General features: G+C 46.3%; 1 protein-coding gene across 2 annotated transcripts in view; it reads right to left on the reverse strand.

The window, feature by feature from the left end:
* Window positions 1–458: 458 nt before the first annotated feature.
* Window positions 459–26,880, reverse strand: part of LOC115116513 (ephrin type-A receptor 3-like) — a 69,003-nt gene continuing 42,581 nt past the window's right edge. The window contains exons 9-14 of one of the 2 annotated variants that reach the window (XM_065014179.1): window positions 23,977–24,186; window positions 19,116–19,265; window positions 18,327–18,520; window positions 6,735–6,893; window positions 2,955–3,083; window positions 2,061–2,150 (exon numbers count right to left, since the gene is read on the reverse strand). In XM_065014179.1, coding sequence (XP_064870251.1) covers window positions 2,999–3,083; window positions 6,735–6,893; window positions 18,327–18,520; window positions 19,116–19,265; window positions 23,977–24,186 — 798 coding nt within the window. In that variant the 3' untranslated portion in view covers window positions 2,061–2,150; window positions 2,955–2,998. Of the gene's footprint in view, window positions 2,151–2,954; window positions 3,084–6,734; window positions 6,894–18,326; window positions 18,521–19,115; window positions 19,266–23,976; window positions 24,187–26,880 lie in introns of both variants that reach the window. The other variant, XM_065014173.1, reaches the window with a different exon arrangement.

Below are 26,880 nucleotides of genomic sequence, written 5' to 3' on the forward strand. Positions count from 1 at the left end.
GAGAATCATTGTCTGCTCCAGAGATGTATTACACTCACACACTCGTTGTTTCCAGAGAGAATCATTGTCTGCTCCAGAGATGTATCACACTCACACACTCGTTGTTTCCAGAGAGAATCATTGTCTGCTCCAGAGATGTATAACACTCACACACTCGTTGTTTCCAGAGAGAATCATTGTCTGCTCCAGAGATGTATAACACTCACACACTCGTTGTTTCCAGAGAGAATCATTGTCTGCTCCAGAGATGTTTTACACTCACACACTCGTTGTTTCCAGAGAGAATCATTGTCTGCTCCAGAGATGTATAACACTCACACACTCGTTGTTTCCAGAGAGAATCATTGTCTGCTCCAGAGATGTATTACACTCACACACTCGTTGTTTCCAGAGAGAATCATTGTCTGCTCCAGAGATGTATCACACTCACACACTGCAGAGAGAATCATTGTCTCCAGAGATGTATTACACTCACACACTCGTTGTTTCCAGAGAGAATCATTGTCTGCTCCAGAGATGTATCACACTCACACACTCGTTGTTTCCAGAGAGAATCATTGTCTGCTCCAGAGATGTATAACACTCACACACTCGTTGTTTCCAGAGAGAATCATTGTCTGCTCCAGAGATGTATAACACTCACACACTCGTTGTTTCCAGAGAGTTGTGAGATCTCCACCGCTGCTGGAAGAAGGCATTAGAAGAGCTCGGGGTCATTGAGTGTCATCTATCTACCTTACAGAGCAGAATATGCTCTGGAGTAGTCGGTTGCAAGGTATTCTCTCTCTACCTCTCTCTCTCTCTCTCTCTGTCTGTCTCTCTCTGTCTTTCTCTGTCTGTCTGTCTCTCTCTGCATTTCCTTCTCTATTCCTCTCTCCCTCCACATCTCTCTCTACTTCTACCTCACTCTCTCGATCTCCTTTTCTCTCTATCCTGCTTTAGTTTGAATGAATAACACATACTGATATTTCACACTAGGGGTGGGAATAAGGAAGCTTGGAGTGATGTATCATTACCTACGGTATAATAAGCAGACTTGTGGCAGTTAATTACAGTTCTGTATGTGGTCTGATATGTCCTGTGAACCATCAGAGCAAACTGTGTGAGTCTCATTGGTTCTGGTTGATCAAAGTGATAAACTGATTGTTGTGATTATTGCTTTCTGTTTGACATCAACTGTTTTCAGACTGTAGGCTATTAGCTATAGGGGAAACATAGCTTATTGTAGTCTGGGTGCCCATCCAATGGTTTGGCTTCTTTCTCAAGCTGACTTTCTCTTGAGTAACACAGGAGCACACACTCACAGACACACAGACACACAGAGTGGTATCAGTCCTTCTTTGTGAGAGTGAGTGGGGTCTTCAGTGGTGGGAGCGTCTCAAAGTTCATGAATGAATCTCCAGGTCTGCTTCTGTCTGCTCCAGGTTGATGTGAGTGAATTGCTGCTGCTGACTGCATTATTCTACTCAAGGCATTTAATGTCCCCCTCTCCAGAGTTAAAGAGTTGTCAGTCAAGTCCACAGGATCACGATTGGATCAGTTCTCAACGAGCCCCTTACCACTATAGGTCACACAAAGGGCCCTGCTGTCCCACGTTATCCAATCCCAGCACCAGCCCTTTATCGCCATGCCCCAAGGTCCAAGGCCAGGTTCTCTCCTCTCCTCTCCTGTTCTGAGTAAGGCATCTCAGCATTTGTGTGGAGTGTCTACTTCCTCCTTTAGTTTGGGACTTCCTTCCTGTATGTTAGAGAGATCAGAGGGCTGTTCTAATCCAATGAGGCCCTCCTCTCCCCATCACTACCCCTCGCAAAGGGAAGCCTCCCTTGTGGAAGGAACGTCATTGAAACGTTCACAGAGGTCTGAAGGGGAGACACTTTAAATCATATTGGAACGGAGCCCAGAGGGGCTTCATTCAGAATGGAACGTCGCCCAGAGGGGCTTTATTCAGATTGGAACAGGGCCCAGAGGGGTTTCATTCAGATTGGAACGGGGCCCAGAGGGCAGCCAGTCAGCCAGACAGCCAGTCTCTAGTGGCTCGGTCGAGTTACACTGGGACAGGGGCGTTCTTACTGTGGCTCTCTAGTGCTTTGATGCTGCTCACAATGTTCTTCTGGGGGCCGACGATAGTCACACCAACCTTCTTTAGGTCCCTTTAGAAAGAGAGAGGAGGGAGAGAGAGAGAGAATGAGCAAGAAAGAGAGAGTAAGTGCTTCGGTGTAAGACAGTGACATTAATGGCATGCCGTCAGTGATGCCCATCCCCTCCCCCTTCCGCTGGCCTGTCAATCACACAGGACCACATTTCCCAGAAGGCCGATGGGCCGCCAGAGTCTCTAGTCAGCTGCTGGCAGAGTGGCCTTGAGCAGTTTTTGGTATATTGCTTAGTCTGAAGTGTGTGTGTGTGTGTGTGTGTTTGTGTGTGTGTGTGTGTGTGTGCGTGTGTACGTGTGTGCGTGTGCGTGTGTGTGTGTGTCTTTGGAAGGGACCGACACTGGTACAGATAGGTGGATAACAAATGCATAATAAAAGAAATGGTCACGGCATGCTTTGTAACAACATCAGCACACAGTATGGGTTACACACATCATTTTATAAAGACACACAACCTAAAAGACTGTGTTATGTTTCATCTAGTGGACTGTATGTAGCAGCATGGTGATATTAGGTCCAGCAGTGGACAAGACTCCTTCATCTCTGCTTCTGTAGGTGACTGTTGTTATAGAAGCATATTAGTGAAGCAGATCGGAGTTAGAAACAGCAGAGCTCAAACCCACTCAGTTAACATAATGTAGCTTTGGTTTCACATTGAGCTTCAGTTTTAGTGCAACAGGCTTCTCTGCTAGTCTGTAGGGTGCACATGAAACAACACATGAAAAGTCCTTATAAAGTTATTTGAATGCAAGCAGGGGGTTCTAGTTTGGAGGGCAGCCAGACAGTGTACTGCAGTCCACCCACCATCCGTTGTCTCTGGAGTTTGAAGGGAGGAGGAGGAGGGGGGGTTAGAGGGTGGTGATCCCCATTGAAGGCTCCCACTCTGGGCAGGTGGCTGCTGTGACGTGGTGCTGGACCTCCGTCAGACAGATTCTACAGTACAGACAGGCAGGACGCAGGACCAGGGAATGTGAATATAAGTTCACACAGCCATACTGGCAACAGTCTCTCAAAAAGGAGTATGGGTACACAGCATTAACACCATGAACGACATGTTACAAATCAAAACATAAATAAAGTAAATAAACTGCATAAAACATGAACACGTAAAGTATGACATACATTTAAAAAGCAGTGAATGACTCATACAATAAAATGGATAAAAACAAATGACTGCGTTTTGTCCCTTCCATTTTGAAGTGTATTAAAGTGGAGCTCATCATCTATCAGGTTTAAGTAGACCAGGGCCCAAACTCCTGACCGCTATATTCCACATGACCAATGAGAACCATAATGGATATGTTGGAAGTGTTTACAGTGAGCAGCTTCCTGTTAGTCAGACAGAAAGGACTGTCTCATGTAGAACTCTGAAGAGGCTCTTCACTATGAGAGCACACGGAGGCTTCATTTCTGCTGCTGTGTGTCAATAGAAGTGAGGCAGTAAAGAAAACGGGAGAGGAAGTCTGATGCCTCAGACCACCCAGCCTCAGAACTACCAGAACCTTAGTTTTAAACCCACATCTTTGTCAATTGATCAGTAGCTACACTCGACTAACCTGTACCCCCGCACATTGACTCGGTACCGGTACACCCTATATATACCCTCGTTATTGTTATTTAATTGTGTTACATTTTATTATTTTTTACTTTAGTAAATATTTTCTTAACTCTTCTTGAACTGCACTGTTAGTTAAGGGCTTGTAAGTAAGCATTTCACGGTAAGGTCTACACATGTTGTATTCAGCGCATGTGACAAATCAAGTTTGATTTGATTTGATCTTAGAATAAAAGGTGTTATCTAGAACCTAAAGGGGTTTTTCGGCTGTCCCCATAGGATAACCCTTTGAAGATCCATTTTTGATTCCAGGTAGAATCCTTTTGGTTCCAGATAGAACCCGTTTCGGTTCGATGTAGAACCCTATCAACAGAGGAGGACAGCCAAAGAACCCTTTTTTCTAAGAGTGTATATAAGCATGATGTGTCAGTGGATTGAGGAGCGGTATGAGGGTTTGATTAGTCTGGCAGACAAACAGAGGTCAGTCAGAGCGTGGGTGGGTAGTTTCCTGCTGAATATAAAGAACTGGATTAAGACACTACTAATCAATAGACTGATATATCCTCCGGTCCGGGACTGGTCTGTCTGTCTGTGTGTCAGGACTGTACCCTCAGAGGATTAAAACAATCATATGATCCTATTAATGCTTTTATCCAGTTCAATTCTACAGAGATGCTGTAGAATCATCTTGTTATCAGAAACCATGTGTAGGCTTTACAGTTCATCTGTGATGTTTTCCATCAATACTGTACATGGTTTTCTACTGAGTCTGCAAAGCAAGCCTTTTTGTGCCTCCGTAGTAATTGGTTAAAAGGATTCTTTCATTGATGACATGAATTCATTGATTAAATGTTCGGAGAAAAATGCAAAAAAGAGAGAGAAAGCACGAGAGAGAGAGAGTAGAGTAGGAGAGAGAGAGAGAGAGAGAGAGAGAGAGAGAGAGAGAGAGAGAGAGAGAGAGAGAGAGAGAACGAGAGAGAACGAGAGCGAGAGAGGAGAGAGAGCGCGAGAGAGAGCGCAAGAGAGAGAGAGTGAGAGAGAGAGAGAGAGAGAGAGAGAGAGAGAGAGAGAGAGAGAGAGAGAGACGAAAGAGAACGAGAGAGAAGGAGAGCGAGAGAGGAGAGAGAGAGAGAGAGAGAGAGAGAGAGAGAGAGAGAGAGAGAGAGAGAGAGAGAGAGCGAAAGAGAACGAGAGAGAAGGAGAGCGAGAGAGGAGAGAGAGGAGAGAGAGCGCGAGAGAGAGCGCAAGAGAGAGCGCGAGAGAGAGCGAGAGCAAAAGAGAGTCCTCTCTCCTTAAAAGGCATTGTTCTGTTGGACAGATCAGGCTCTCTCTCTCAGGCAATTAAACTAGGCCATAGTGAGGAGGGAATTTCATACGCTATTTGCATTTCATTATTTATATTGACATCAGAACAAAAGGCAACGTGGTAATTACTGCCTGGGCCTTTTGTTAGGCTTTGTAGTCACTGTCGAGCCCAGAGGGTTAGAGAGACAGAGACCTCCGCTTTGATCAGCCTGATTATGACTGTCAAATTATTTACACTGTCAAATACCTCGTCAATTAACACAACAGCAGGTCTGCAAAGGCCATATCCTCTGCTGAGAGAGAGGGAGGGAAGGAGAGAAGGCCTCCAGCGGGCCAAATCACTGCATTTCCCATGAAGCCTATATGAGCATCATGGAGGAGCCGGGAGCCCAAATGGAGGTTTATTATTAGAGAGAGAGGTTGTTATGAGTTGCATGGGGGAGATGGGGGAGATGGGGGAGCACGGGGTTGTGATCGTAGATCCCAGATCCACTCTACTAAAGCTGTTCACAGGCTGTAGATCCTGTCAGAACTGGAGCTTAGAGAGTCTTTCTCTCTCTCTCTATCTCTATCTCTCTCTCTCTCTCTCTCTCTCTCTCTATCTCTCTCTCTCTCTCACTCTCTCTCTCTCTCTCTCTCTCTCTCTCTCTCTCTCTCTATCTCTCTCTCTCTCTCTCTCTCTCTCTCTCTCTCTCTCTCTCTCTCTCTCTCTCTCTCTCTCTCTCTCTCTCTCTCTCTCTCTCTCTCTCTCTCTCTCTCTCTCTCTCTCTCTCTCTCTCTCTCTCTCTCTCTCTCACTCTCTCTCTCTCTCTCTCTCTCTCTCTCTCTCTCTCTCTCTCTCTCTCTCTCTCTCTCTCACTCTCTCTCTCTCTCTCTCTCTCTCTCTCTCTCTCTCTCTCTCTCTCTCTCTCTCTCTCTCACTCTCTCTCTCTCTCTCTCTCTCTCTCTCTCTCTCTCTCACTCTCTCTCTCTCTCTCTCTCTCTCTCTCTCTCTCTCTCTCTCTCTCTCTCTCTCTCTCTCTCTCTCTCTCTCTCACTCTCTCTCTCTCTCTCTCTCTCTCTCTCTCTCTCTCTCTCTCTCTCTCTCTCTCTCTCTCTCTCTCTCTCTCTCTCTCTCTCTCTCTCTCTCTCTCTCTCTCTCTCTCACTCTCTGTGTGTGTGTGTGTGTGTGTGTGTGTGTGTGTGTGTGTGTGTGTGTGTGTGTGTGTGCACCAGTGTGTGTGTGTGTGTATACCAGTGTGTGTGTGTGTGTGTGTGTGTGTGTGTACCAGTGTGTACCAGTGAGCGTGGCTAAAGCTCTGTCATTATAGATTACAATCAAATGCTGCCGTCCATGGTTAACAGATTAGACCCACAGCGGTGCCTTCAAGTAATGGGAGCAGATTGTAAACATGATGGCATCTCAGTGGGGGTGGGGTGCGTGTGAGGTGTATTAAATCTGGGTTGCTGTGGCATGAGAGACTTTCTAAGGGAAACGTCATGTTTTAAGCCTGTTGCACTCAGACACAAAAATGTCTTGGCATTTCCATATCTCTTCAAATATTAGATCACGTTCAAATACAAACTTAAACCATGTTACACAACAACTTACATTTTGTTTGCTTGTTGGACAAGCCAAAAAAACGGAAATTCAAATTGACCATTGGTTCGTCAGCAAGTGTTCAGTGAGCCCTGTAAGTGTGAGTATGAGTGTTACTACAGAGTGTCATAAGAAGCAGTCTTACTCTGCGGAGGTCTTGGGCAGGGTGTCACAGGAGCTGTAGCTGACCCCAGAGAAGGCCTCCTTACAGGGCAGAGTCCTCACGTTGTCCAGCCAATCCCCCATTGTTCCCAATGACTGAACCACCTCGGAACTACTCCTGTCCAGGAGCAGGTTGGCTGGCCTGGGAGAAGGGGGAAGCAGGGGAGAGGGGGGAGGGAGAGGGGGTGGTTAGCCGTTGGAACAGTGGCCATGCCTGAACTACTCGTGATGAGTGGGGTGACATGGGACACAGTACAGTCCCCACAGAGAGCTGGTCAGCCTTGGAACATAAATAATACCATCCCTACTTCCTCTCTCCCTCCTCTCAGCTGACATCTCTGTCTGCCTGCCCAGAGTAAAGGTTATTATCCACAAAACAAGAGTATAAAATAACATGCTGCACAGAGCGAAAACAAAAGGCTGTAAATCACATTTCCCCATGCACACACACACAAATGCAGGCAACCACGCACACAGCATGTACGAACGCACACACATACACACACACACACGTACCACAGGTCTCCCCATCAGGAAATACCTGTGGAGAGAAGGAACTACCCACAAACCCGTTCCGTTGCTGTGCGTTATGGACAAGCTCTCCCAAGTGGAAGGAAAGCCACACACACAATGTAATGTTAACTTTGTCATACAGACTAGTCTGATGATTTTCCAATATGACTGTTTGCACTGTTTCTAGGGAATTAAGTCAATATAGCTCCAAACATGTATGTTGGACGGGCTTTAAGTCAAATGAAAACCATACAGTGTAGATTCTATATTTATGTTTTAGAAGTGAAATCTCTTAACAATATGATTATATAACAAAACAAGCATAAATGTTCATATAATTACATTAATATTTTATCTTAAAAATACTAGAATTCTCAATAGTGCAACCTTAATCCGATTATAAACTGAATAACATAATTAAATCAAATCACAATTCATGCTGTTCCATTGACAATAATTTGCAGTACGAATAGCATTTCATGGCTGAGAGATTTGAGTGACAGGAGAGAGAAGGAGAAAGGAGAGAGGAGAGGAAAGAAGGAGTGGATGATAGAGTGATGTACAGATGTAATATCTTAATTTGATCACTCTGTTGTTGGAGCAAATTTTTCTGCACAGCAGAAAATGCAAATCATAGTTTATTCAAGGTTTTAAAAAGGATTCTAACGTTTGGGTAATTTCCACTTTAAAATGCCAAACTTGATTTGCCATAACGAAAAATGTATTGACCCCGACAAAAATGTCCATGAATGACATACACATAATATTTATAATCTCCTGTTGCTGCAGGATGATTTTCCTGCTGAGAGAAACTGGTCAAATTAAGATCTGTAGATGAAGAGTCAGGCAGAGAGGACTGTCTGTGAGTCTGTCCATAACCCTGACCATGTTCACTCCGGCCAGCCGGCCGGCCACATAGACAGGCAGACAAACGTCTGTTAAACCAAAACCAGACCAGGAGACATTCCCCACATCTCCTGAGCCAATAGCCTTATGTTGTTTTGTATTTTGTTTAGTGGACACCAGGCACAGCAGCTGTTGCTATAGTCATATCCGATCAACATCCAAATCAACAAGTCCACCTCCCTATGAGGCAGGGTCAGGGCAGGTCAGACCAACTCAGGCCTCATCAACAACAACCCTGACTCATACTCAACAATGATGGGTGTTGTGTCAGAGCCATTCAGAACTAGGCAAGTCAGTTAAGAACAAATTCTTATTTACAATGACGACCTTTCCCGGCCAAACCCAGATGACGCTGGGCCAATTGTTCGCCGCCCAATGGGACTCCCAATCACGGCCAGATGTGATACAGCCTGGATTCAAACCAGGGACTGTAGTGACTCCTCTTGCACTGAGATGCAGTGCCTTAGACCACTGCGTCACTCGGGAGTGTGTGCTCGTGTTTATGTGTGCATGTACATGTGTGTGTCAAATCAGCCAGTGAGTCAGAAAACAAACGACTGGGACCATATCACCTGATCACACACACAGGCAAACAGCCTAGGGAATACAAGCCAACACAGGACAGGAAACCAGCTTGGTATTCCTATAGAGACATATATTTATAGTAGTATAAACAAACCATAATAGCAGGAAGTCAAGTCCACACTAAGGCTGAGTGTATTATATATAATGACACACATCTACATCACAGCACGTGAATTTGCGTTGTGGGTCGTGCGGAGGTGTGTGTGTTGGCTCTGTGACGGTGTGTGATGGGACAGGTAAGGCTACTAGACGGTTCTAGAACATCTTTTTGCCATGACTCATTTCTGTAGGCTAACTTAAGGAAGTAAACAAAGCAGTAAGAGAGACAGTCTGTCTGGAACATAGTGACCCAACTAAGCAGCCAACCAGACAGACAGCTCACCATGGGGACAGCAAGAGCTAGTTTGAGCTAGAACAAGCGGAAGAGGATAGAGAAAGAAGTGCCAAAGGAAAAGGAGAGCTAAGCGACTGTATGTGATTGAATCTCTTCCTGATCATCAGAGGCCTGTCTGACAGCTGAGGGCCAACCGGGCAGAAGAGATAAGAGAGGAGAGAGGCATGAAGGGAAGGAACGAGGCAAACAAACACACACACAGCTCCCTGATTAAACCATCAGTCACGTATGAGGAGACTATCGATCTGCAAAGTTCTGTCCTCTGCCTCCAAAACTGTCATGGTGTCAGTGTAGAGGTAAACTATAGACGACCTTATCTTCCCTGTGTGATTCTGTTGGTGGTTTAATTCTTTACTTTCTGCTGCGGTAGAGGAAGAGAACGAGGGACGAGAGACAAGGAGGGGGACAAAAAGAACATGCTAGTTGTCATGGAGAGGAGTTGGTATCTTAAACCCCTGTGTAAGCATCATATTACCTACGGCAGGATTGAGAAAATAGAGAATTCTCCATATAATGGAAAAAAAAGCAAGGAGGTGAGAAAGCAAAGCTAAATTCTACTGTCCCTGTCGTTTTATCTCTCCTCCTTTTTCTCTCCGTTTTCTCTCGTTGTCTGTTTTCCACTGACCTCTGAAAGACCACTGCTGTGTAGTATCATGTTTTTAAGGCTCTCAGAGGAGCAGAGGGAGAGAGGGAGAGAAAAAGAGGAGGAGATAAGGATATGGGGATGAGGAGGCGGGGGAGTGGGGGAGAGGTTGACATCTGGGCAGATTGGTGGAGGACAGGAGAGGAGGAGAAGACAGGAATGCAGGTCTCACTGTGAGGGGAACTGAAATGGCTCTGCAGGGTTTCTCCCAGAGTCTACCCCTCAGCCCTCCTCCCCTCCATCTGGCCATCTGCCTCTCCCCTTTTCCCCTCTTCGCTCATCCCTTTTTCAACACCTACCTTTCCCCACTTCCCTTTTACAAGGGGCCTCATTTACCAAAGGTGCATACGCACACAAGTCACTTTTCCCACAAAGGTTGTTATTTATCAAATTTGAACTTGACGGGAAAGTGAGCGTATCTCCACACAAATCTCAGACCTTGCTTACGCACATCTTCTAGTGGTTGGAGAATTGTATTACAAGCAAATATTGTTATTTGGGGGGAAATGGAGGCGTTTCACCAAGGGAATTCTAATAATGGTACGCTAATAAAAACATTCAAACGTAACCTAATTATAAAATTGATGCATTTGCCGTTGGTAAGGAAATGAAATAGCAGCATGTAACCTATGCTTCTTTGACTTCTATGATGTGGACCTAACTCATAATCAGATTTTCTGACATGACTGGTTTATTCCCACTACACAACAAATATTAGGCTACTATTTATCCATCACTCTTACAACAGACAAGCTCAAAAATAAATAGACAGGCGGTAGTCTATACGAGGGGTACTCAACTACTATTTGAGAAGGTCCGGTCACACACATGTCCTAGGTAGCATAGGTCTGGATAGATACATGCGACCCTAAACTGTTCACACCCCTCTTGTTGGCGGAAAGAACATGGTGAAATTTTCTGCAATTCTACACATTTTGCTATGGGGCGGAGAGAACATTTTGTAGATTTAAAGCTAATTTCCTACACATTTTGCAATGTCTTATGTGTGTTCATATGATACCAGAGTGAGTCAACAAAATCAATGGGGCCCCCTGGGGGTCGAGGCCCCAATGGGCACATAATCTGGCCATGATAAATAACTACAAGATTCAGATAGCTGCTTAGCCCATTTTACCTATCTTGATAACATGGGCTACTTGATCAACTGGACATTTCTGACAGATTATAAATAGTTCTCTAAGATTATTTAGTGAATGGCATAACAAGAGGAAACCTGCCCATGCACTGCCAAATTTCGAAATTGCACCTTGTGTATTCTACTATTACAACTCTCAACCGGAATAAATTGAAAGCCCAACTGACCCACGGTCAGTATTAACCCCGTTCTTGGACCAGATCCGGACTGCGGTCCGCCTGTTGACTACGGCTGCCCTCTCCAGTATGGGTAGGCCTAGGCTGCAGTATTGCTGTAACATGATAATGTAGCCTACCGTATTTAAGCCTATTCCAAGACAGGAGATAGAAACACAATCATGTACTGACGAACAAAATGAACAAAATGATGAACCAAGTCTTTTGCATAGCAGTGTGGGCTGTAAAATGTCAGTTTAAATTGTTTAAAATAGACAATCAAACATATAGAATGGCGGCCAGTGTTTGGCACTCGCTATGGCACATGCTTTTTATGTTCGAAAAAATCACTGTAAAAGATTAAAACATTCTGCCACACCTCTACAGCAAATGAAGGCTTTTTTGTTTTCCAGGAGAGGTTGTAGAGGTCAGAAGGGCTCTGATTTATCAATAAAAAACATGTTGCGTGCGACAGTTTGATAAATCCCAATAATTTATTGAGCACGCAAATCATAGAATCACCACGTACACCAGAATTTTGTAAGAAATGTAAGCACAGTTGATAAATGAGGCCTCAGGCCCCTCTCAAAAGCCCTCAAAGCTCATACTCATCAAACCCAAATCCCAAACCCCCCTCTTCTCATATCTTCTCTCCTACTCGGCTTGGACACCCTGTATTCAAGCCCTCTCGACACTCGCCCTTGGCCTGTTAAGGTACACCTGCACTAAGATTCTCTCCCTTTCACCCCATAGACTCAAACTCTCACCCCAGGTCCCCAGACAGCGTACTCTAGCCACGGCTTTGATCTGGGCCCGTGGGGGATGGGATCTCCATTAGTCAGGGTAGCCCAGAGACATATTAGGTGTGTGAGGCCGAACACAGGTGCTCCTTTGGTATAGTGGCACGCACACACACACACACACACACACACACTCTCATAAATTACCTTGTCCTCCGTCTCTCCCCCTCCCACCCCTCTCGCCCTGCGCTCAGCCCAGTGTTAAAAGCCAATCAGGAAAATTACATGTAAACTCCCAGGGACCCATTTTCACTTTCTTAACAAACCATTAGTCAACATTATGAGTGCCGACGTCTCCATAATACCAGTCTGATCCACCAACCCAGTGCCTCCCTCCCTCTCCCCTGTTCCAGCTCCAGCCTCCCTCCCTCCCTCTCTCCCCTGTTCCAGCTCCAGCCTCCCTCCCTCTCTCCCCTGTTCCAGCTCCAGCCTCCCTCCCTCTCTCCCCTGTTCAAGCTCCAGCCTCCCTCCCTCTCTCCTCTGTTCCAGCTCCAGCCTCCCTCCCTCTCTCCCCTGATCCAGCTCCAGTCTCCCTCCCTCGCTACACTGTTACAGCTCCAGCCTCCCTCCCTCTCTCCCCTGTTCCAGCTCCAGCCTCCCTCCCTCTCCCCTGTTACAGCTCCAGCCTCCCTCCCTCTCCCCTTTTACAGCTCCAGCCTCCCTCCCTCTCCCCTGTTACAGCTCCAGCCTCCCTCTATCTCTCCCCTTTTACAGCTCCAGCCTCCCTCCCTCTCTCCCCTGTTCCAGCTCCAGCCTCCCTCCCTCTCTCACCTGTTCAAGCTCCAGCCTCCCTCCCTCTCTCCTCTGTTCCAGCTCCAGCCTCCCTCCCTCTCTCCCCTGTTCCAGCTCCAGCCTCCCTCCCTCTCTCCCCTGTTACAGCTCTAGCCGCCATCCCTCTCTCCCCTGTTACAGCTCCAGCCTCCCTCCCTCTCCCCTGTTACAGCTCCAGCCTCCCTCCCTCTCTCCCCTGTTACAGCTCTAGCCGCCATCCCTCTCTCCCCTGTTACAGCTCCAGCCTCCCTCCCTCTCCCCTGGTACAGCTCCAGCCTCCCTCCATCTCTCCTCTGTTCCAGCTCCAGTCTCCCTCCCTCTCTCCCCTGTTACAGCTCCAGCCTCCCTCCCCCTCTCCCCTTTTCCAGCTCCAGCCTCCCTCCCTCTCCCCTGTTACAGCTCCAGCCTCCCTCCCTCTCTCCCCTGTTACAGCTCCATCCTCCCTCCCTCTCTCCCATGTTACAGCTCCAGCCTCCCTCCCTCTCTCCCCTGTTACAGGTCCAGTCTCCCTCCATCTCCCATTTTACAGCTCCAGCCTCCCTCCCTCTCTCCCCTGTTACAGCTCCAGCCGCCATCCCTCTCTCCCCTGTTACAGCTCCAGCCTCCCTCCCTCTCTCCCCTGTTACAGCTCCAGCCTCCCTCCCTCTCTCCCCTGTTACAGCTCCATCCTCCCTCCCTCTCTCCTCAGTTACAGCTCCAGCCTCCCTCCCTCTATCCCCTGTTCCAGCTCCAGTCTCCCTCCCTCTCCCCTGTTACAGCTCCAGCCTCCCTCCCTCTCTCCCCTGTTACAGCTCCAGCCGCCATCCCTCTCTCCCCTGTTACAGCTCCAGCCTCCCTCCCTCTCTCCCCTGTTACAGCTCTAGCCTCCCTCCATCTCCCCTGTTACAGCTCCAGCCTCCCTCCCTCTCTCCCCTGTTACAGCTCCAGCCTCCCTCCCTCTCTCCTCTGTTACAGCTCCAGCCTCCCTTTACCTCCAGCCCCTCTATCCCCTGTTACAGCTCCAGCCTCCCTCCCTCTCTCCCCTGTTACAGCTCCAGCTGTTCCAGCTCCAGCCTCCCTCCCTCTCTCCCCTGTTACAGCTCCAGCCTCCATCCCTCTCTCCCCTGTTACAGCTCCAGCCTCCCTCCCTCTCTCCCCTGTTACAGCTCCAGCCTCCCTCCCTCTCTCCCCTGTTACAGCTCCAGCCTCCCTCCCTCTCTCCCCTGTTACAGCTCCAGCCTCCCTCCCTCTCCCCTGTTACAGCTCCAGCCTCCCTCCCTCTCTCCCCTGTTACAGCTCCAGCAGCCTCCATCCAGCTCTCCCTCCCTCTCCCCTGTTACAGCTCCAGCCTCCCTCCATCTCTCCTCTGTTCCAGCTCCAGCCTCCCTCCCCTCTCCCCTGTTACAGCTCCAGCCTCCCTCCCTCTCTCCCCTGTTCCAGCTCCAGCTCCATCCTCCCTCCAGCCTCCTCCCTCCTCTGTTACAGCTCCAGCCTCCCTCCCTCTATCCCCTGTTCCAGTTCCAGTCTCCTCCCTCTCCCCTGTTACAGCTCCAGCCTCCCTCCTCTCTCCCCTGTTACAGCTCCAGCCTCCCTCCATCTCTCCCTGTTACAGCTCCAGCCTCCCTCCCTCTCCCCTGTTACAGCTCCAGCCTCCTCCCTCTCTCCCCTGTTACAGCTCCATCCTCCCTCCCTCTCTCCCCTGTTACAGCTCCAGCCTCCCTCCCTCTCTCCCCTGTTACAGCTCCAGTCTCCCTCCTCCCCCCAGCTCCCTCCCTCCCTCCCCTGTTACAGCTCCAGCCTCCCTCCCCTGTTCTCTCCCCTGTTATAGCTCCAGCCTCCATCCCTCTCTCCCCTGTTTACAGCTCCCCAGCCTCCCTCCCTCTCTCCCCTGTTACAGCTCTAGCCTCCCTCCCTCTCCCCTGTTACAGCTCCAGCCTCCCTCCCTCTCTCCCTGTTACAGCTCCAGCCTCCCTCCCTCTCTCCCCTGTTACAGCTCCAGCCTCCCTCCCTCTCTCCCCTGTTACAGCTCCAGCCTCCCTCCCTCTCCCCTGTTACAGCTCCAGCCTCCCCTCTCCCCTGTTACAGCTCCAGCCTCCTCCCCTCCCCTTACAGCTCCAGCCTCCCTCCCTCTCTCCCCTGTTACAGCTCCAGCCTCCTCCTCCCTCTCCCCTGTTACAGCTCCAGCCTCCCTCCCTCTCTCCCCTGTTACAGCTCCAGCCTCCCTCCCTCTATCCCCTGTTCCAGTTCCAGTCTCCCTCCCTCTCCCCTGTTACAGCTCCAGCCTCCCTCCATCTCTCCCCTGTTACAGCTCCAGCCTCCCTCCATCTCTCCCCCTTTCCAGCTCCAGCCTCCCTCCCTCTCCCCTGTTACAGCTCCAGCCTCCCTCCCTCTCTCCCCTGTTACAGCTCCATCCTCCCTCCCTCTATCCCCTGTTACAGCTCCAGCCTCCCTCCCTCTCCCCTGTTACAGCTCCATCCTCCCTCCCTCTCTCCCCTATTACAGCTCCAGCCTCCCTCCCTCTCTCCCCTGTTACAGCTCCAGCCGCCATCCCTCTCTCCCCTGTTACAGCTCCAGCCTCCCCTCCCCTGTTACCTAGCCTCTCCATCTCCCCTGTTACAGCTCCAGCCTCCCTCCCTCTCTCCCCTGTTACAGCTCCAGCCTCCCTCCCTCTCCCCTGTTACAGCTCCAGCCTCCCTCCCTCTCTCCCCTGTTACAGCTCCAGCCTCCCTCCCTCTCTCCCCTGTTACATCTCCAGCCTCCCTTCCTCCCTGCCTCCTCTCTGCCCGCCCAAGGCCAGTCTACACAGGCTACAGCAGCGCCTCAGTCCCACGGTGGTCAAAGGGAGGGAAACAAGAAGAAACAGAGTATATGGGATGTTGTACAGCATGTAAAAAGAAACAGGGGAAAGAGTATAATGGATGTTGTACAGCATGTAAAAAGAAACAGGGGAAAGAGTATAATGGATGTTGTACAGCATGTAAAAGAAACAGGGGAAAGAGTATAGGGATGTTGTACAGCATGTAAAAAGAAACAGGGGAAAGAGTATAATGGATGTTGTACAGCATGTAAAAAGAAACAGGGGAAAGAGTATAAGGGATGTTGTACAGCATGTAAAAAGAAACAGGGGAAAGAGTATAATGGATGTTGTACAGCATGTAAAAAGAAACAGGGGAAAGAGTATAAGGGATGTTGTACAGCATGTAAAAGAAACAGGGGAAAGAGTATAATGGATGTTGTACAGCATGTAAAAAGAAACAGGGGAAAGAGTATAAGGGATGTTGTATAGCATGTAAAAGAAACAGGGGAAAGAGTATAAGGGATGTTGTATAGCATGTAAAAAGAAACAAGGGAAAGAGTATAAGGGATGTTGTACAGCATGTAAAAAGAAACAGGGGAAAGAGTATAAGGGATGTTGTATAGCATGTAAAAGAAACAGGGGAAAGAGTATAATGGATGTTGTACAGCATGTAAAAGAAACAGGGGAAAGAGTATAAGGGATGTTGTACAGCATGTAAAAAGAAACAAGGGAAAGAGTATAAGGGATGTTGTACAGCATGTAAAAAGAAACAGGGGAAAGAGTATAATGGATGTTGTATAGCATGTAAAAAGAAACAGGGGAAAGAGTATAATGGATGTTGTACAGCATGTAAAAGAAACAGGGGAAAGAGTATAAGGGATGTTGTACAGCATGTAAAAGAAACAGGGGAAAGAGTATAAGGGATGTTGTACAGCATGTAAAAGAAACAGGGGAAAGAGTATAAAGGATGTTGTACAGCATGTAAAAGAAACAGGGGAAAGAGTATAAAGGATGTTGTACAGCATGTAAAAGAAACAGGGGAAAGAGTATAGGGATGTTGTACAGCATGTAAAAGAAACAGGGGAAAGAGTATAAGGGATGTTGTACAGCATGTAAAAAGGAGAAAGTAAGAGAAAGGATGAATATCAGGAGGTGTAGGGAGAGAAAGAGGGAGATAATACACTGAGTGCTCTTTCAATGACAGACTGACCAGGTGAATCCAGGTGAACACTATGATCGCTTCGTGATGTCATTTGTTAAATCCACTTCAATGTATATGTGTATATGAAGGGCAGGAGACAGGTTAAAGAAGGATTTCTAAGCCTTAAAACAATTGACACACGGATTTTGTATGGTTGTGATTCAGAGGGTGATTTGGCAAGACAAAATATTTATAGTGCCTTTGAACGGGGTATGGTAGTAGGCGCCAGGGGCACCGGTTTGAGTCAAGAACTGCAGCACTGCTGGGTTTTTCATGCTCAACAGGTTACCGCGTTTATCAAGAATGGTCCACCACCTGACAACTGTGGGAAGCATTGAGGTCAATATGGGCAAGCATCCCTTTTGAACGTCCGTACTCAGAGGCCTGATCACGCAGGGTCAGATTGAGTCTGCTCATAACGTCCTGTGTACACAGGAAACAGGAAGCGTTTGTTTATGACAGCCTCTGTGTGGTCTATGTCACTACTAACTGGGTCTATATACAATCAGGTTTGTGTCCATAATGAGAACAATGTAAAGATAATACTGCTCTCCCCTATAGGGGTCTGTCCCATACTAAATAAATGCTCTCCCCTGTAGGGGTCTGTCCCATACTAAATAAATGCTCTCCCCTGTAGGGGTCTGTCTTATCCAAAATAAATGATCTCCCCTATAGGGGTCTGTTTTATCCTAAATAAATGATCTCCCCTATAGGGGTCTGTCCCATACTAAATCAATTATCTCCCCTATAAGGGTCTGCCCCATACTAAATAAATGCTCTCCCCTGTAGGGGTCTGTCTTATCCTAAATAAATTATCTCCCCTATAGGGGTCTGTCCCATACTAAATAAATGATCTCCCCTATAGGGGTCTGTCTTATACAAAATAAATGATCTCCCCTAAAGGGGTCTGTCCCATAATACTGTACATACAACACTCCCCTATAGGCCTATACACCACTATCAAGTCCGAACACATTCACAGAGGTGGAGGAGCACCTTCTATGAGGTCTCAATTATAATATGGGGTTGATATCTTATGTGATTCAATGTGGTTTATATCTTTAATAGATCCACCAAGGTCTTGCACCTGGGTTGGACGGCGAGGTAGAGACAGCGTCAGTAATATTGAAGGCCAGCAGAAGGGGAAGCGTGTGATAGAGAAACTGAAAGCGAGGAAAGGATAAACGAGTCCCGGGGTGGAGGACAGTGTTTCCTGTCACTGCTGTCACTAATGAGCAGGATGTGCCGTGACCCATAATGCCTTGGATAACGCGTGGGGAGTGAATATGTTCGATGTCAATCTGTATTGAGCCAGGTGCGTGGGAGAGGGGTAATGAGTCAGGTGCAGTGATTAGGTGTTAAGGGGAGGAAAGAGCCAGGTGTTTGGGAGAGGAGCAGAGAGGAGCAGCTGTGATTTAGGGGGCAGGTGCATTGGGAGAGGAGCAGAGAGGTACAACTGTAAATTGGGGGTTGAGTGGATGAGAAAGACTGACACTAAAACAACAAAGTATGGCTAGCTGTTAAGTTTAGATCTTATGGTGGATAAATTAAGATATCCCATAAAACCTTGTCTCTGTGTATAGTACCTGGATGATGGGTTGGTTGCCAGGGTTTGGTTAGGGTTCACGGGTCAGAGGTCAGGGTTGAGAGCATGATGTGTAGATGTTTATAGTACCTGGGTGAGGTGTTGGCTGTGATCTTCAGGCTCCCAGGGTTGCGTATGAGTTTATCCAGGATGCTGACGATCTGTTCGAACTTGGGTCTGTTGTTCCTCTCCTTCTGCCAGCAGTCCAACATCAGCTGGTACAGAGTAGCAGGACAGTCCATAGGAGGAGGCAGTCTGTAGCCCTCATCTACTGCTTTGATAACCTGTAGGGATAGAGTGAGAAATAGAGAGGGAGAGAGAGGGGGGAGAGAGGAAGGGGAAAGATAGGGAGCTTGAGAGAGAGTGCGAGAGAGCGTGAGAGAGAGCGTTAGAGATAGAGAGGGAGAGAGAGAAGAGGGGGAGAGAGAGAAAGAGAGTGAAAGAGAGGGGGAGAGAGAGGAGGGGGAGAGATAATTAGGTGTGCAGCAGGACAGTCTATAGGAGGAGGTAGTACAATGTGTCAGTGGGTGGTAGAGATGGAGGTGTTATTATAGTCCAGGGGAGTTGGAGAGTTGGCAGTGAGACAGTACTGTACTGGCAGAAGTGCTGACTGTGCATCTGCTCATAATAGAAGCCCTCCCTCTCAATTCACTCCCTCTCTCTCTCTTTCTCTCTGGGCGCTAGTGCTCAAGTGACAATGATGCATTTTTGTGGGGTGTGTGTGCGTGCGTGCGTGTGTGTCAACTCTGGTGCTAGAGCTGTATTCCTTGTCCAGGCCATCAGGCCTCAGGCTCGGTCCACCACCTGGTCACTCTACGCATAATTTCCTCTCTCAGCAGGAAGTTCATTAGGTCTTCTTGGCGACAGCTGTGTACTCACGTCCTGATTGGACATCTCCCAGTAAGGCCGCTCCCCGTATGACATCACTTCCCAGAGCACGATGCCATAGCTCCAGGCGTCGCTGGCCGAGGTGAACTTCCTGTAGGAGATAGCCTCTGGAGCTGTCCACCTGATAGGGATCTTACCTCCCTGAGAGAGACAGAGAGAGAGAGAGAGAGAGAGAGAGAGAGAGAGAGAGAGAGAGAGAGAGAGAGAGAGAGAGAGAGAGAGAGAGAGAGAGAGAGAAAGAGAGAGAGAGGGAGAGAGAGAGAGAGGGGGAAAGAACAGATAAAGTAATTTGTTTCAAGTAATAATGGATCACAAGGTATCCTGAAATAGGAGGAGAAATACATTTAGCCAACTTCATGACTTGCTTTAGGTTATGTTTGACCTGAAAATGAATATAAAGAGGGAGGGAAAGAGAGATGGGAGAGGGGTCTAGGTCCTAGCCCCAGCCTCCAGCACTGCAGGGCCTTGTTCCATTTGTTCCATCTCCCCTGTTTTCTCCTGGGGGAGAGGGAAAACGGGATAGAGGAATAAAGGTAGAGAGAGAGGTAGACAGGGGGCCTGTAGGCTGACCCTGTGTTTCTCCTGCTCGGTGTCTACCCTCAGGGGGCTGCTGAACTTACTCAAGGCTTAGCCTGCGTCATGCCAACAGAGGAGAGGAAAAGAAAAGCGCAGAGAGAAGAAAAGAGGAGAGGAGCCAAAGCTAACGACCTCCTGGCCAAGTTACACAACTCCTGGCCAGCTCTCTCTAAACACACAGCCCTCAGAAAACAAACCACTTCTGCCCTCACAAATCAAATCATATCAAATTTTATTTGTCACATACGCCGAGTTAAAACGGGTGTAGACTTTCCCAACGAGACCGTCCCAACGAGACTTTACCAACGAGACCTTCCCAACGAGACTTTACCAATGAGACCTTCCCAGCGAGACTTTCCCAACGAGACCTTCCCAACGAGACTTTACCAACGGGACCTTCCCAACGAGACTTTCCCAACGAGACCTTCCCAACAAGACTTTACCAACGAGACCTTCCCAACGAGACTTTACCAACGAGACCTTCCCAACGAGACTTTACCAACGAGACCTTCCCAACGAGACTTTCCCAACGAGACACTCCCAACGAGACCTTCCCAACCAGACTTTACCAACGAGACCTTCCCAATGAGACTTTCCCAACAAGACTTTCCCAACAAGACCTTCCCAACGAGACTTTACCAACGAGACTTTATCAATGAGACCTTCCCAACGATACTTTACCAACGAGACTTTCCCAACGAGACCTTCCCAACAAGACTTTACCAACGAGACCTTCCCAACGAGACTTTACCAACGAGACATTCCCAACGAGACTTTACCAACGAGACCTTCCCAACGAGACCTTCCCAACGAGACTTTCCCAACGAGACCTTCCCAACGAGACTTTACCAACGAGACATTCCCAACGAGACTTTACCAACGAGACCTTCCCAACGAGACCTTCCCAACGAGACTTTCTCAACGAGACCTTCCCAACGAGACTTTATCAACGAGACCTTCCCAACAAGACTTTACCAACGAGACCTTCCCAACGAGACTTTATCAACGAGACCTTCCCAACGAGACTTTACCAACGAGACCTTCCCAACGAGACCTTCGCAACGATGCAGAGTTAAATAATAATAATACAAATAAAAATATTAACAAAACAATAAAGCTGTATATAGGGAGTACCAGATCAATGTGCAGGGGTACGAGGTATTTGAGGTATATATGTACATAAAGGAAGGGTAAAGTGACTAGGCATTAGGATAGATAATAATTAGGGACGGATCAACATGTACATCATGGTTACCTGGAGGATAATGGGGGAGGGTCATGCTTTTTAAATTTAGTCAATGGACGGTTCAGTATTCTTTTTAATCTAGTCCAGCGGAGGATCATGTCATTTGTCATTTAGAAAATGTCAATATTGCTCAGTGTTTTAGAATTAGTTCACCTGGTCAGTCTGTTGTGGAAAGAGCAGGTTTTCCCAATGTTTTGTATACTCAGTGTATATTCTTGTGAGTGTGCACATAGTCAGTGCAAGATAGGGTCAGCATAGTCTGTGTAACCAGTTAATTAACTATTTATCAGTCTTATGGGTATTTAGACCTGTTGGTCCAAGAGCCGATTCTCCGGTACCGTTTACCGGATGGTGGCAGAGTGAACAGTCTATAGCTTGGATGGCTGGAGTCTATAGCAATTCTTCGGGCCATCCTCTGACACTGCCTGATACAGAGGTCCTCGATGGCAGGGAGTTCGGCCCTAGTGATGTCACACACGGATGTGCACACACGCACACACACACTTGAGCACAAACACATACAAATAAATAAATCCACTTCTGTCTCTTGAATCCCTGGTGAGTGTATATAAACATCCTCAGGAGAGCAAGGACTATACCTCTAATGAAGGTACAGTATGACACCACTCAGACACAGACAGACAGGGTGCCTGACAGAACAGCATAGTGGTCTGACAGAAGAGGGAGGGAGAGACATCGGCCTGCTGGGTCTGATAGATTCATAACTTTAGAGTGGATGAGAACTCAGCTCTATTACTAGTGACACACTGGGGGAAGTCTATTAGCATATTTTAGGTCATGAGTTTGTGGGAGTGAAGTAAAAGCTGGTGAGTGTTTATTTAACATGGGGGTCTAAAGCAGTTATTAGAGCATTGTATACTAATGTCAGGCCACAAGGTGACCCCCCCGCCCACACATATACACCACACACACACCACACACACACACACACACACACACACACACACACACCACACACTGTTATGGTGATAGGTTGGATACAAAGCCCTCTTGATTTTACTTATCTACTATGTTTGCCATTCCTTTCCCATGATCCTTCAGGAGAACACAAACATTTATGTTGGCGTTATCTCACCCTGATTTTATTTATGTGCTGGCTGTCCCACTCCACACTGCTGAGAGGCTAGACGTTTGTGTGTCGGTGTGTGTGTTAGTGCACGTGTGTGTGTGACATATGAGGTGATTTGTCTCATGGACAGCATGTATTCACAGAGAGTGCTGGCGAGGGGGAGATAGAGCAACATAAAGGGAGTGAGAGATACACAGCAAATGTGTGGGTGTTAAAAGCTTGGTGTTGAGGTAAAAAGTGTTGTGAGTGTTACAGTGCTGATTCTAGTGGGGTTAACAGGGTTGAAATTGACACCACCTGGCGAAGTGTTAACAAGGTGGTGGTGTTGCTGCTCCTTTACTGTTTAAAGTTATTTTACTTTAATTTATGTAGACATGGCAGGGGCCTCATCATATTTCCCAGCATGCTTTGTTGCGGATTGCTTTTTAGAATAGTTTGTTTAATATCTATGTTTCTGCATGAACATTGATTGCTACATTGATCTTATACTACATAAAGACACATAACATATATTTTTCTAAACTAATCCAATCTGTAAGTGGTTAGACTTATTTAACTCATTATGGAAATGGTTGTTCAAGTTTAGATGGTTTAGGTCATCTCATTTATCAATCTTCCCTGCCTTGGCAGTCATTCTAACAGCAGATTGAAGGTGATTAAAAGTTCCAATTGTTGGAACTCTGGCTGAATTCCGATTAGAATTATATAACACTTTGCAAGCCAGCATAATATGACTTGCCGATGTGGCCTGCAAACCAGGAGTTTCAGACCACTGTGTTAGGGTAAAACTACGCTGTCGAGGTATGGTATTATTAAAATGTTTTATCTATTGTCATAAATAATATGTTTTATGAAAAAAGATTCACTAAGGCACTCACTTGGTGTTAGTTTAACACTATTTCGGTGGGTCACATATACACACTAAGAAAGTCTTAGATTTAGCACTGTGGGTGTTAAAACATTCTGATCTCAAATTTGCTGTGTGGAGAGATGCCCTTTTGTGTAAAGCTGAGACAGAGGTCGGTCAGCTTAGCTGTCTGACAGTGATAACCACTCTCTCTGTCCACAGAAACCTGTCCACTCACTATTAGACAGCAGAAGTATGTTAAACGGGGGGATCTTACAGTACATGGCAGACTCCCATCTCACACAGCAACGTTGAGATCAGAATATTAACACCCAGTGTAAAACTTAACACATTTTTAGATATTATATGTGACCCACAGAAATAGTGTTAAACTAACACTTTTTAAAATGTTCACAAACTAACACCCATAGAGTGTTGGCCCCTAACACCATGGGTGTTGCAAATTCTAACTTAAATTAAGACTTTATTAGAGTTGATGCTGTTACACTTTTTTGTGTTAGGGATTAACAGATGTAGTGTTACATTACACATTATTATATATTTTCTTTTTTTGGGGGGGTTAACATTGGAGGTTGTAAATCCTTATTTGCATATTTCCCAGCATTCCTTTCATGTGAATGTGAGAGATACCCACCCATTACTGTATTTGCGAGTGACAGAGACACGGTTGTTGCATTCCACAAGTTCTAGTCCTCAAGCCTATACCAAGTGACTGCCTAAGTGTGTTTGAAAAGTAAAAATATACCTGCAACAAAGCATTAGGCCCCTCTAACATCTTTTTCACTCAGAGAGTTAACAGGAATGAACTCAACACAGTCGAGTAACAACACCATGCAGTGTTGATTCCACTGTGATTCAAATAACACTTCATTCATTTAATGCATGTGGTGTCAATTTCAATCTCATTGCTGTTAACCCCACTAGAATCGACACTCAGATGTAACACTCACTTTTTACATTAAAGCGAGATTTTAACACTTGCACATTTGCTGTGCATACTATCCTATCTCTAAGACAAAACAACTATTAAACCCATCTGTCCTCATTGATAAACCCGAACACCATGTCTTACCCGCGTGGTGTAAGCAGCCTCGGGGTCGTCCTCCAGGACTCTGGACAGGCCGAAGTCAGACACCTTACACACCAGGTTGCTGTTGACCAGAATGTTGCGGGCGGCCAGGTCTCTGTGGACGTAGCCCATGTCAGACAGGTACTTCATGCCCGACGCAATGCCACGCAGCATGCCCACCAACTGGATACCAGTAAACTGGGCATCGTGTTTCTGTAAGGAGGAGGCAGAGGAGGAAGAGGGTTGAAGAGAGAAGGGGAAGGGAGAGAAAGAGAGAGAGAGGAGAGTAGGAGAGAGAGAGCGAAACAGAGATAGAATCAATCACAAGTGGAATGTCATACCTCTAAAACAAATGAGACTGGATTGATAAACAGAATGAATATGACCTTTCTGTTTAAAAAAATACAGCGGAACATTCATATATTAACATTCAAACCAATTACATTAACCTTTCAAATCACCTCTGACATTAACTTGGTCATTTCAATGTGAATTGTACAATCCTCATCTCCACAACCAAATAGGCCTGACAATACCATGCCAGAGTCTTTGACTAAATAGATGGTGTTTTCTAGGGCACTATATAAAGCCCAGACCACCTGGTAGAGACAGGCTGAGTCGGATCAAAGCTGCTACAGTCATATAGTCATAACACAAACATGAGGCACAGTAAAGTGGTGTGGAGGAGAGGGATGACTGTGTAGTGTAGTGTGTGTGTGTGTGTGTGTGTGTGTGTGTGTGTGTGTGTGTGTGTGTGTGTGTGCGCGTGGTATGACAGTTCCCAATGATAAAAGCCAGGCCGCTCCTCGGCCAGAGGAAATAGCTAGAAAAGGTTGCAGCTACTCCCTTTTCTATCAGAAGGGATACTGTGCAGACACACAGGCACATGTGGAAAACTTCTAAAAATGGGTCCTACACGCACACACACTCCTGTCTGGTCATGTTGATTTAATGTTGTTCTAACGTTGGTTAATTTCAGTAAGCCAGAGTCTCTGGTTAGCTACCCTCTCAGAAAAAAAGGTAATATTTTAATATATTTTTTAATGGACCTTTATTTAACTAGGCAAGTCAATTACGAACAAATTCTTATTTACAATGTTGGCCAACCAAAAGGCAAAAGGCCTCCTGCGGGGACGGGGGCTGGATAAAACATTCAAATATATATATATATAAATATAGGACAAAACACACATCACGACAATAGAGACAACACTACATAAAGACAGACCTAAGACAACATAGCAAGGCAGCAACACATGACAACACAGCATGGTAGCAACACAACATAGTAGGAGAATAAAACATGGTACAAACATTATTGGGCACAGTCAACAGCACAAAGGGCAAGAAGGTAGAGAAAACAATACATCACACAAAGTAGCCACAACTCTCAGTAAGAGTGTCCATGATTTGAGTCTTTGAATGAAGAGACAGAGATAAAACTGTCCAGTTTGAGCGTTTTTGCAGCTCGTTCCAGTTGTTAGCTGCAGTGAAAAGAGGAGCGACCCGGGGATGTGTGGGCTTTGGGGACCTTTAACAGAATGTGACTGGCAGAACGGGTGTTGTATGTGGAGGATGAGGGCTGCAATAGATATCTCAGATACCTTTGTAGAGAGACAGGGTTCTATCAAGAACCGTTTTGATTGGTAGAACCCTTTTTGGAAGACAATGGTTCTAACTTGAACCTTTAACAATCTTAGAACTGGTTTTGGAAGAAAGGGCTCTATGGTGATTATTTAGAAGGTAAGAAGGAGTCTTTGGAAGATAAGAAGGGTTCTCCATAGAACTATATATCATATTTCCCAGCATGCTCTATTGCAGGGAGATTTTAAGAATTCATTTCTGTAATTTCTGTGTTTTTTATGTACATTGATTGGTTGATAAATGTTATGCTACACAAAGATAAATAACATGAAATTTTCTAAACTAATCCAATCTGTTGGATGTCTAGCACCTGTTATTGAGATGGTTGTTCCAGGTTAGATGATTGAGGTCGTCTATTCAGTCCTCACTACCTTGGCAGTCATTCTGAATGCAGGTTGCGGGTCATTAACAATTCCACTTGTTGTATATCTTAACTGTGGCAGGATTCCAATAGGAACTAAACATCACTTTGCAAGCCAGCATAATGTGACTTTCAGGCCTGATGTGGTCTGTAAACCAGGAGATTCCTAACACCACTGTGTTAGGTTATACAGTGAGCTCCAAAATTACTTTCACCCCTGACTGACAATGCACAAACAATACTTAAAAAAAATATAAACAATGTAATTATAGAGATAAACTCAAAATCATACAATTATTTAATACAAAATACTTAATTATTGGCACTCCTCATTTAGTACTAGTGCAACCACCTCTGGTAAGGATAACAGCATGGAGTCTTTTCCTGTATGTTTGACAAGGTTAAGGATTTGAATTCCTGGTTTAATTTTGGTAGATGCTATTTACAAATATTTAAGGGTGCCATTAATTGTGAAATCTACATTTGGAGGGCATAGATTTTTTATTAAATCAATCAATTATTTTAGTGGGTTCCATTGAAACATTAATAAAGTACAGTATTTCTCATCTGTTGGTATTATTTTGAGTATATCTCTATAATTATAATGTTTATATTTTTTGAAGTATTGTTTGTGCATTACCAGTAATTGTGGAGCCCACTGTAACTAGGCCCTCAAAGAAAGGCCTTATGCTATAAGTATTGTCATAAATAACACAATTAGAATGCTAGTTCTAGGAAGAACCCTCAAAAGACAAAATGGTTCTCAGTAGAACCCTTCATAGATGGTTCTAGGAATAACCTTGAGATTATAAAATGTTTTTTGGTAGAACCTGTCATGACGTTGGCCTGGGGGTAGGTTTATGACAGTCATATATACCTCTTCCCCCCTTTTTCCTCTCTCT

Source organism: Oncorhynchus nerka, linkage group LG3 (assembly GCF_034236695.1).
Source record: "Oncorhynchus nerka isolate Pitt River linkage group LG3, Oner_Uvic_2.0, whole genome shotgun sequence".
NCBI classification, from domain to species: Eukaryota; Metazoa; Chordata; class Actinopteri; order Salmoniformes; family Salmonidae; genus Oncorhynchus; species Oncorhynchus nerka.